Source organism: Frieseomelitta varia, unplaced genomic scaffold, assembly GCF_011392965.1.
Source record: "Frieseomelitta varia isolate USP_RPSP 00005682 unplaced genomic scaffold, Fvar_1.2 scaffold_405, whole genome shotgun sequence".
Lineage (NCBI taxonomy): Eukaryota > Metazoa > Arthropoda > Insecta > Hymenoptera > Apidae > Frieseomelitta > Frieseomelitta varia.
The window spans coordinates 817,719-827,548 of record NW_025110152.1 but is presented as its reverse complement, the minus strand read 5'-3'; the positions used below and the strand labels follow the sequence as shown (position 1 = coordinate 827,548).

The window sequence follows — 9,830 nt, the reverse complement described above, 5'->3', positions numbered from 1 at the left end:
TACAAATTGTAGCTTAATTAATACACAATTGCTTTAAAGAAAACGTATGAATATAAATTGAAAAGGTCTTTAGATTCTTAAGTAAAAATTAGACATTTTGATTATACATACGCACGTAAACACGCATTAATAATATATTAGAGAGAGAACATTATTTTATTTTTTTCAATTTTGTGGAATACGTGAATGTAATTATGTTAATCTTTTGAAAAAAAGAAATTTGTTTGAACGTTACGAATATTTTAGTTTTCATATTTCCCGCAACGGAAGTTGCTTGTGGCTGCGCAAAGAGTGATGTGTGGTAAACAGTAGTTTCTTTCTCTTTTGAACAACTGAACAAAATGTCGAAGAGAGGTAAGTTATTTTCTGAAGTGGAAGAAAATCCAAAGAAATCTATCGGCACATGAGCTATCAATTTCAAAATAAGTGGGGAAACATTAAACGAACGTACACAGTATATTGTTGGAGAAATAATTTTTTCGTTAATAACGATGGAGCTTGGAGAAATGAATTGGATCGTACCGCGTTGGACGTGTCGATAGCAACGAGTAACATGAAATTATTATTTTTTAAGGACGTGGAGGTTCTGCTGGAGCAAAATTTAGGATATCACTGGGCTTACCAGTTGGCGCAGTCATAAATTGTGCCGATAATACTGGTGAGTAACTGAAAAACTGCTGTAAAAATAACGCCTAACCTAAAAAAATTGGCTATGTTATGAACGAACGCAACACATGGTTGATAGTTGTCACTCGAATATTTTAATTGTTTCTCACAGATTTAATTTTACTATGAATATTACAAGTAGTTAATTCATTAATACCAAACATTTTGTTTCATGTAACACTTTTATAAATACATTTCAAAATTATACTTAAGATGAACATTATCGTATATCATGTGAGTAGATATATTTAATTTAATAATTAAATTGTCTATTTGAGCAAAAGCATATTATTACAATGCATTATAGAATGAGAAGAACAATAAATCCATAAAATGTAGAGTAACATTAATTTAGATATTAATGCCAATCAGTATATTGTTTATATTATTATTTGTCTCTAGTCAAGTGTCCAATTTAATTAAATTTAGGTTTTTTATATAAAAATTTTTGACTTTTATTAAAATGCTGTTATAATTTAAAATGTTTCATTGTAGGTGCCAAAAATTTATACGTCATCGCAGTACAAGGTATTAAAGGCAGGTTAAATCGTTTGCCAGCTGCAGGATCAGGTGACATGATAGTTGCCACTGTCAAAAAGGGCAAACCTGAACTTAGAAAAAAGGGTAATTAGAACACTTTTTAATTCAATATTTTTTTGTAGCATTATATAGATTTATGTTTCTATTATTTCTCATTATGAACACAATAATATCGTGTTCTATCAGAATAATTTTTTAGAAATTAATTATATAGAGTCTTGTATCTTTTCTTGTATAAATTATGTAACCATCTAACAATATTAACATTTTATCCTTTGTTTCAGTTATGCCTGCAGTTGTGATACGTCAACGGAAACCATTTCGAAGGAAGGATGGGGTTTTCATATACTTCGAGGATAACGCAGGGGTAATTGTGAATAACAAGGGGGAAATGAAAGGATCAGCAATTACAGGACCTGTTGCAAAAGAATGTGCGGATTTGTGGCCCAGGATCGCATCCAATGCTAGCAGTATCGCTTAAACGTTCTGTATAAATTTATTGTCCTTAATAAAATAAGTTGAGCACTTGCTCACGATTTTTTGGTGTATTCTTTTTTTGTTTTTAATTTCCTTTTTCAATTGTACGTTAAGTCAGAGAAATGCATAAAGAAAAATATTGGACAAGTTCGTTGAACAGTTTAAGGAAATAAGAATATTCAAACATCTTACAGTTCGAATGGAATGAAGAACACAAGCTGTAAGTATAATCAGAAAGATAAAACGGCAAAAACTTAAACTAATTCTTTTAAGTAATCCTTTTCCTAAATAAGAATTAAGAATATGATGATGCGAGGATAATGTAGGAGGTGGTAATATGGGTAAGGTGAGGAAAGGGGTCGCTGCCTAGACTCATCAATGGGGTTGATGGCAGCGACCCTTACCCCAGACGCTTGTGTTGTAACTACTCGCTAAGGCTGAATATGGTCACCCATCCTAGCGGTGTTCCACACTCTGCTTAAAACATCGAATATCGATTGACTTCGACGCTAGGCGCACAGCCGCTTGCGGCTTTGTGTTCGAAACTTGTACTCGAGGAACTATAGGTCGCTACAGAAACTTAAACTAGCGTCACATAGCGGCGAACTAGTGGAACTAAACGTTATTGTGTCGAACAGTGTTTCGCTCTTTTTCTAAAACGAGCGAATATATCTGTCCTTCTCGCACTACATCACTTTCCTTGTCTAACACACGGAGATATATCTTCTCCCGCAATATCGCTATCTTTGTCTAGGACGAAAGAATATGTCTGTCCTTGTTCGACACTATTGCTCTCCTTGTCTAAATAGGTGCTGCCACCTATGGGATTTTCCTGCAACTATAGACAAAGACAGTGATATTGTGTGATAAAGACAGAGTTATGTCATGTGTCGCCATCTATTTTCAAAGGCTAGAACTGAAATCTACTAAGGACTAATAAATAGTTCCTGGTAAAATTGATAGGTGGCAGCACGTTCTCCCTTTCGTTTATTTCTATCTTTGTCTCACATTATCCCTCTCTTTGTCTATATAGTTTCAGACAGGTCTAATAGATGGCAGCACCTTCATAGAGAAGGATAGCGATACAGTGCGACAAGGATAGATAAATTCACTCGTGTTAGAAAGAAAGAGAAACAGTGTGCGACAGAGAAAGCAATAGCGTTTAGTTCCATCGGTTCCCCGCTATGTGACGCTAGTGTTTTTCAGTGTTGTGACGGCGCGAGTATTTAAAAAAGCGAGTTTAACAACGGCGACGCCGATTTAAAATGAAGAATGAAGGAAATAAGAAAGCAGGAAATATTTTGTATTCTCATTGTTAATAATCAATCTAAGTAAAAGGTCATTATAAAATCTTATTAAACATTAGCATTAATAAATAGTTACTGTTATAGTTTCTTGTTAAATCTATTTGTAATATATTTATTTAAAGGAGTAAACATCTATGTAAATTGAATAAATTTTCATTTGGATGAAAGGCCAATTAGAAAGTATACTTTTATTTTTGCATCTTTCTAATCTGACTCTTAATTTGAAATAAATAATAGGTTGAGTTTTTAATCATTTTATTATTCTTCACACATCGTACAAAGTTTGTCAGTGTAAGAAATGATCAAAGAGAATGAAATTACCACTTTTCTGTTGTTGCACCGCCCCAACTTTGTCCTGCTGCAGATTGCGTTGTAGCGGACCATTCTTCCGATGTCTAAAATGAAAGATATGATAAATAGTAATGTTTAAATTTAGCTTGACAATGAAAATGGAAGAGTTCAGTCTTACCTGAGCAGCCCAGTCTCCGCTAGCTTGGAATGCTTGCGCAGCTCCAGCAGTGGGAATAGCAGCTGCAGTTGGCGTTGCTACGTCATCCGCCCAATTTTCAGGGGCAACCGCACCCGTGTCAACTTCGTTGACCCATCCGGGCTCAGCAGTAGCAGCAACTTCAACCGTGCCAGTGAAATCTTTGGCTGGTGCAATTTCTTTAGCAGCTTGCTCTTCTTTCTCAGCCTGTGAACACGTTATATCGATATTTTATTCATTGGCAATTTAAATTGACATACAGAATAATTTTCAAAAATAACAGTCAGCAAAGATTAAGCCATAATAAATCAGCAAATATATTTCTGTTACAATTTTTTCATCATTTATAGAGAGTATAAATATTAAATGAAAAAAAGCACAAATAACATTAGAATTGTACCAACCTCCTCTGGATCTCTGTAGAAGAACAAATCAACGACCACGTCCCACTTGGTTTCCCGAGCAATAGAGCCTCTTAATCTCAGTACCTCTCTTGCCAGCAACCACCACATAAGACCGACGCAATGAAGACTTTTCGTATTACATGGAATTGCAATATCGACAAAACGAAGAGGTGAGTCGGTGTTGCAGAAAGCAATCACCGGAATATTTACGTAACTGGCTTCAGTGATTGGTTGATGATCGGTAGACGGATCAGTAACAATCAGCAGGCGTGGTTCGCGAAAAGCAGACTGAAAATAATTGCCAGCGTTATTGCGTTGTAACTGCATTGACGATGACTGATAGAAATAAATTACAAAGAATTGTCAATGATTGTCATTTACAGAAAATTAATTAATTAATTAATTGGACAGATAACAATTGTCTTCATGTTGGCCACTCAACCTGAATTTGGTTGGTGAAAGCACCAGGAGTGAAACGTCCAGCAATTGGGGTAGCTCCAGTGTGCTGTGCAAATTTCAAAACAGCTCTCTGCCCAGTCTGACGGCAACTGATGACAAACACTTCGCTGGGATGCTCGATAGCAACAATGGCACGTGCTGCTAACAATAATTTCTCCCAGGTGTGACGCAGGTTAATAATGCTGATCCCTGTATTTGAAAATAATGCATTAAATTTAATATTTTAACCCTTTCGTTACCGCAGTTCGCTCCGCAGAGCTGACGCCACTGAATGGGGCACCGCGCTGCAAGTGTGCACACTACTTCTTTAAGTTTTACATAACAACATATTTGGAGACTTTGAAATTATTATAAATAATAATACTCGTGCACACTGGTCATCGCGTAGATGCCGGATATATCCGACGCTCGTACACACAGGTCATCGCGTGGATGCCGGATATATCCAGCGCTGGTACACACAGGTCATCGCGCGGATGCCGCATATATCCGGCGCTGGTAACGAAAGGGTTAATTAGTAAGGTAAATTATATTATTATACCATATGTGAAACAAAACTTACCATCGCTCTTCTTCTTATACACATATTGCTCCATTTGGAAGTTGACATTTTCAGCGCCTAAATGCGTATACGCGGCCAACATTTTAGTAACGTCATCCTCCTTGAGAGTCAATACGTCTAAACCTCCTGACATCTTAACGTTGTGGTTGAATTACGAGTAAACCTGAATATGTACACATAGATTTAATTCAACATACGCAACTACTGGCTTGAATTGAATAAACAATGTGCTCTTCGTTCATCTTAATATGTATCTACAATCAATTCCATCCACAACGACTTTTTTTTACAGAAGAACAAGGAATATTAGTTTGGTAGAAGCTAACACATATAACCTTTTTTCGTGATATGAAATAAACGACACGCTCAATACATTAAAATCAATCTGTCAATCTTGTATAAATAAAGTTTTAACGAAGAAACGTATTTAATAAAGAACAAGTATTTACAGCTACGAATCTAATAACGTTTCAGTAACGATTCATGTTACCGAAACAATAATCCACGTGTACGAGCAAACGAGGTTATGGTACAACTTTATTGTAACTATTTGTTATTGATATAAATTTTTTCATGAAAGTTAATCTTTATGCAACTTTTATCGTTTAATTGACAATTTTTCATATTTTAGAAAGATAAATTATAGAAATAAACGTTATAAATGAAGGAAAATATTCCAGTAAACTTACGTTATCAATGCCACTAGGAGACTTCCAATCGGAAAGGAAGTTGCTTGACTCAGTCATGCTAAAACCAGACGGAGAGGGAGAAAGTTTTTATTTTTTAATCTAACGCTTTTATCGTGGAAGTTGTAAGTATAATTTTTATAATTTTATATTTTGAGACAACTTCTCTGGAAAAGTGTTTAAATTTTAACTGTTTTAAATTTTAAGTGTTTAATTTAAACGTAAAATATGGAATTCCAACTACAGAGAGAATAAAACGGAAATGCGTTGAATTTCAGCGGGGAGTTTAAATCGTTAACAGATCGCAAGATAAATTTCACAAATGAGATTTATTAAATAACTGCAGTGATTTACCGGCATCGTCTGCTTAACTTATCAATTTTATATATTGTTTTAAATATTGTACGTAAGTAATTTAAATGTTTCACAAAGTCAATTGTATGGCACTTGTATTTATGGAGCAACATGATTATTTTTTAAACAAAATAAATAAAAATCAGTTCATCTCTGTTTACCATCAAAATAAACAAAGTAGGTTACAGTACGTATACAAACGTTTGTGTGTAATTATTATACCCTTATAGCGATGAAAGCAATTTTAATAGCTTCAAAATATTTTGTAACCTAACCTATAATATAGTTTATTAACGGGGCGTTCTGCTCTTTTCTGTGAATCTACGGACCGCGATGCATCACACGTGAAAAAGGCAATTTTTTTTTTTAAAATACTGTAGAAGAATGTATCCGGCAAATCATAAGACTATCTTTGTTTTGGATCACACACCATACTTTGGTATATCCACTGAAGCTCCTTTGGAATTTGATTTTCTGAAGAGTCGCGGCCAGAACTTAATTCCTTTAGCACCTGTTTGCAAATCTTTATGGACCACCAGCGTGGAAGCCTCGTTGGAATATTGTAGAATAGTATGGGATCTCTTTCCAACTGGAAAATTGGTATATTATTTTGTTTCATCGTTATGGTAAGATATAAAATCCACGTACAGTAATTCTTGTTGTCCTCCTTTGCAGATAAGATTTGTTGTAACCGATCGTGCAGCATATGTATTGAACTCATGGAGTCCGTCACAACAAAATTTAAATCATGTAAGAAATATCAATTATGTCCAATATGTTCGCATTTAAAACTAATATATTTGATTATAATTGTTACGTGTATAGATAATGAATGGCACAGCCATTCTAGGAGTACCAACAAAGCTTCCAAAACCCGGAGAAGATTATTCAGTTATACATGGTTTAAGAGTAGCCATCGAGACACTTAACGAGTGCTCGGAGATTCAACATGATAAAAGAACATCATTAAATGAGAATGCTAGCAAGCTTGTTAATAGAGGAAGGGTGATATGCATCACCAGTGCAAGAGATAATAGCAACATGAAGAACTTGGAGAATATATTCTTGAATGAATTGGCTCAAGAAAATAAAACTGCTTTAGCTTCAGATCAGTTAGTATTTATATCAATAGCAAATAGTATCATATATATATATATATATATATATATATATATATAATATATAATTTTGTAATATATATGTGTATATATAATAATTGGCTGTTGCTTTTGCATTTCAGTTTAATACCTGTAGATTATTGCCACTTAGTTATACTGAACATCTTTCCTAATAATATTGAATCGCAAGTGACTAGTCAGGGACCAAGAGAAGTATATTGATTATTACATCACACGTGCATGTAGATGATTTTATGTTGCATACGAGTGGAATTATTTCATACAACGTTTTGTTTTAGGTTTCACCGTTGTTGACAGTAGAAGTACATTCTATCAAGGCACCTGCATTACATTCAAAATTGTCCCATTTGATTCTGTCTCATTATGATCTGGCTAGTACAACCGTAACTGGTATACCGATGAAAGAAGAACAGAATGCCAGTTCGTCTGCGAATTATGACGTTGAGATATTTCATTCCTCGGCTGCCCATTCAGCAATTTTAAAAGGTTTTACTATTGACTTTAAGATATAAGTTATCCAGTATCATGCATGTGAAATTATTGCACAAGTAATTTTACAGGAAATCCACAAGATTCAGCATTAATCAAGACATTTAGGAGATTTGAAGAAGGATCAGAATATGAAACTGTGACTTTAAAGTGGTGCACACCGCGAGGATGCAGCGCAGCGGAAATGCAAAACTGCACAGCTATGCATAGAATTACACCTGTAGATGTAAACAGCAGACCGTCCTCTTGTTTGATCAACTTTTTATTGAATGGTAGATCAGTGATGTTGGAAATGGCCAGAAAGAGCGGCGGAAAAACTATTTCTCATTTACTTGCTGCACATGGTGGGGAAATTTTCATACATACATTATCTACCGCTAGAAGTGTATTGGAGGATCCACCTTCTATCAGCGAAGGCTGCGGTGGCCGCGTCACTGATTATAGAATAACTGTAAATATTTTTTCTCTCAATATTTGACATTTCTCCAAAGTATTTTACTTTTTCTTATATCATTTGTGACAGGATTTTGGCAGATTGATGCGGAATAACGTACTGGTGCCTTTAAAAAGAAATTCAAGCTGCACTAGCGAAGGTCCAGCAGAGAAAATGAGATCCAGACTAGAGCGGCACACAAAATATTGGCCAATTACTATTTCCAGTACGCTCATGTTCAATTTGAAACAGGTACGTGCTTCAGAGAAATTCTAGTTGCAAAGAAATTCTTGTACAATTTCTCATTTAATACTGTGTACGTTGTAGTTAATAGATCCATTGCCAGAGTTAATGGTGAAGGAAGAACTCGCTGCAGAGGAAGTTGTACAGTGCAAACAGGTGATCTTCAGTTTATTGCAGTTAGAGGCAAAGCATGAGGTATTACCGTTGCCAAGTATAGGAGGTGGCCGTGGTGGAAAAGGTGGAGTACGCAGAGAGGAACATTACAGGCTGCTGTGGGGAGAGTTGGAGACATTCCTGAAACATCATGCAAACAACTCTGCCGCGCATTCTGAAGTTCTAACCTGTCTGTTGGAAGTACGGAGCAAAGACGACAAAGACAAAGTCGAATTGGATCAGGCGTTGCGCGAATTAGACGGGTAGGAATAATTTCTCGCGACATTTCTTTTGTTTTCTATTTTCATTAATTATTGTTCTTTCACATCGTCTCGCGTAGGTTCGGCAAAGAGGACGGAACTGCTCGAGCCAGCGTAATAAGAGCGACGACCGATTCACCGATGTCACCACCGCCAAGTACGTCAATGTCTCTTGGTAAACAATTGCACAAAGGTAGTCTCTACGCGCCTAAAAGTTTGTTGGACATTTGGATGCAACGGAGTACGCCAAAGGAGAAGAAACCCGACTTTCACGGACGAGTGAACAGCGACGGCCCCAAGGCGAAATTATACCCCAACTTGAAAGAGACTGGCCGCGAGCCACGCGAGCCTATATTGGAAGGTTAACGAGCCGAGAACTCTCGCAATGAGTTACCTGCGTGTAAACTTAAATTACAACAACTATCATTTGTTATCTTCTACTGCTTGTGTTGCGATACTTTCTCTCAACCGGTAGGAAATAATTTCTGAAAGCGTAACAACCACTAGACAACGACTAGTTTCTCTGTACCTGTAGAACTCTATCAAACCATCCCCGTATCATCATCTTCTAGAGTGAAGATTCTTTCTGCATGCTGATTCACTTGTCGCGTAGACACAAATGTAATAAAGGAACAGGTCTACGGTTCGGAGCAAGTTCCAAGAAATTCGCAGTCGGAAGAGTACAAAGAGGAAGATGCAAGGGTAGCAACGCGGCGAAGAGAGACAGAAAGAGAGTGAGGAGAGGGACGCGCGGAGCAGTGCACCTGCGCTCGAAGATACGAGTAACAGCGCGAAAGTGTATCAGTGGTACAACGAAAGCGATCCACTCTCTCATCCCCGCGTCCTTCGTCCCTCGGCGTTTTACAGCGGCAGACACGTCTGCCGGGTGTCTGAGCCACCGCGATACGTTGACCTCCATCGAAACTATAGCTCTCTATCGTCTCTCCCTCCCCGGGTTGGAATTCCGCCGCTAATCGATGGAAGGAAGGAGGAAGGTATGCCTGCTGCTGCTGCACATAATATAATGCGAGCACCAGAGGACCGGGAGAGAGAGGAGGGGCGGGGGAGGAGGAGGAGGAGGAAGGAGAAGTGAGACGGAGACAGAATCGACGGACGAGGAGAAGCATACAAAGGGAAAGAGAGGCGGAAGGGGATCGGAGAGTACAAGTGC

The 9,830-nt window shown here is 37.0% G+C and overlaps 3 protein-coding genes across 5 annotated transcripts; 2 read left to right on the top strand and 1 right to left on the bottom strand.

The window, feature by feature from the left end:
* Positions 1-219: 219 nt before the first annotated feature.
* LOC122531589 (60S ribosomal protein L23) lies at positions 220-1,740 on the top strand. The gene is made up of 4 exons (XM_043659630.1): positions 220-354; positions 575-658; positions 1,162-1,290; positions 1,491-1,740. The coding sequence occupies exons 1-4, from the start codon at positions 342-344 to the stop codon at positions 1,685-1,687; spliced, it is 423 nt and encodes a 140-aa protein (XP_043515565.1). The 5' UTR covers positions 220-341; the 3' UTR covers positions 1,688-1,740.
* A 1,488-nt stretch (positions 1,741-3,228) lies between these two features.
* Positions 3,229-5,649, bottom strand: LOC122531549 (40S ribosomal protein SA). Its single transcript, XM_043659568.1, has 6 exons — positions 5,592-5,649; positions 4,903-5,065; positions 4,324-4,529; positions 3,882-4,169; positions 3,460-3,684; positions 3,229-3,385 (listed from the first exon to the last, which is right to left on the bottom strand). Exons 2-6 carry the CDS (start codon positions 5,033-5,035, stop codon positions 3,308-3,310), a joined length of 930 nt encoding a protein of 309 aa, XP_043515503.1. The 5' UTR covers positions 5,036-5,065; positions 5,592-5,649; the 3' UTR covers positions 3,229-3,307.
* Positions 5,609-9,165, top strand: LOC122531548 (integrator complex subunit 13). Of its 3 annotated transcripts, XM_043659565.1 has the most exons (11): positions 5,634-5,713; positions 5,867-5,994; positions 6,323-6,542; positions 6,618-6,692; positions 6,768-7,054; positions 7,183-7,273; positions 7,360-7,567; positions 7,642-8,021; positions 8,094-8,255; positions 8,331-8,662; positions 8,740-9,165. In XM_043659565.1, the coding sequence occupies exons 3-11, from the start codon at positions 6,327-6,329 to the stop codon at positions 9,023-9,025; spliced, it is 2,037 nt and encodes a 678-aa protein (XP_043515500.1). In that variant the 5' UTR covers positions 5,634-5,713; positions 5,867-5,994; positions 6,323-6,326; the 3' UTR covers positions 9,026-9,165. The 3 variants fall into 3 exon arrangements, with proteins under 3 accessions (XP_043515499.1, XP_043515500.1, XP_043515501.1); XM_043659564.1 differs by lacking the exon at positions 5,867-5,994 and having other exon boundaries at positions 5,609-5,713; XM_043659566.1 differs by lacking the exons at positions 5,634-5,713; positions 5,867-5,994 and adding an exon at positions 6,020-6,119.
* The last annotated feature ends 665 nt before the right edge of the window (positions 9,166-9,830 follow it).

Bases quoted from the DNA above. Each gene is read 5' to 3' on its own strand.
- LOC122531589 (XM_043659630.1), top strand. The intron at 659-1,161 runs GTGAGTAACTGA...GTTTCATTGTAG, and splicing joins AAATTGTGCCGATAATACTG to GTGCCAAAAATTTATACGTC. The intron at 1,291-1,490 runs GTAATTAGAACA...CCTTTGTTTCAG, and splicing joins ACCTGAACTTAGAAAAAAGG to TTATGCCTGCAGTTGTGATA.
- LOC122531549 (XM_043659568.1), bottom strand. From the start codon at position 5,035: ATGTCAGGAGGTTTAGACGTATTGACTCTCAAGGAGGATGACGTTACT. The intron at 4,530-4,902 runs GTAAGTTTTGTT...TTTCAAATACAG, and splicing joins GTATAAGAAGAAGAGCGATG to GGATCAGCATTATTAACCTG. The intron at 3,386-3,459 runs GTAAGACTGAAC...CTTTCATTTTAG, and splicing joins GCGGAGACTGGGCTGCTCAG to ACATCGGAAGAATGGTCCGC.
- LOC122531548 (XM_043659564.1), top strand. From the start codon at position 6,327: ATGTATCCGGCAAATCATAAGACTATCTTTGTTTTGGATCACACACCA. The intron at 7,055-7,182 runs GTTAGTATTTAT...TTTGCATTTCAG, and splicing joins ACTGCTTTAGCTTCAGATCA to TTTAATACCTGTAGATTATT. The intron at 8,663-8,739 runs GTAGGAATAATT...CGTCTCGCGTAG, and splicing joins GCGTTGCGCGAATTAGACGG to GTTCGGCAAAGAGGACGGAA.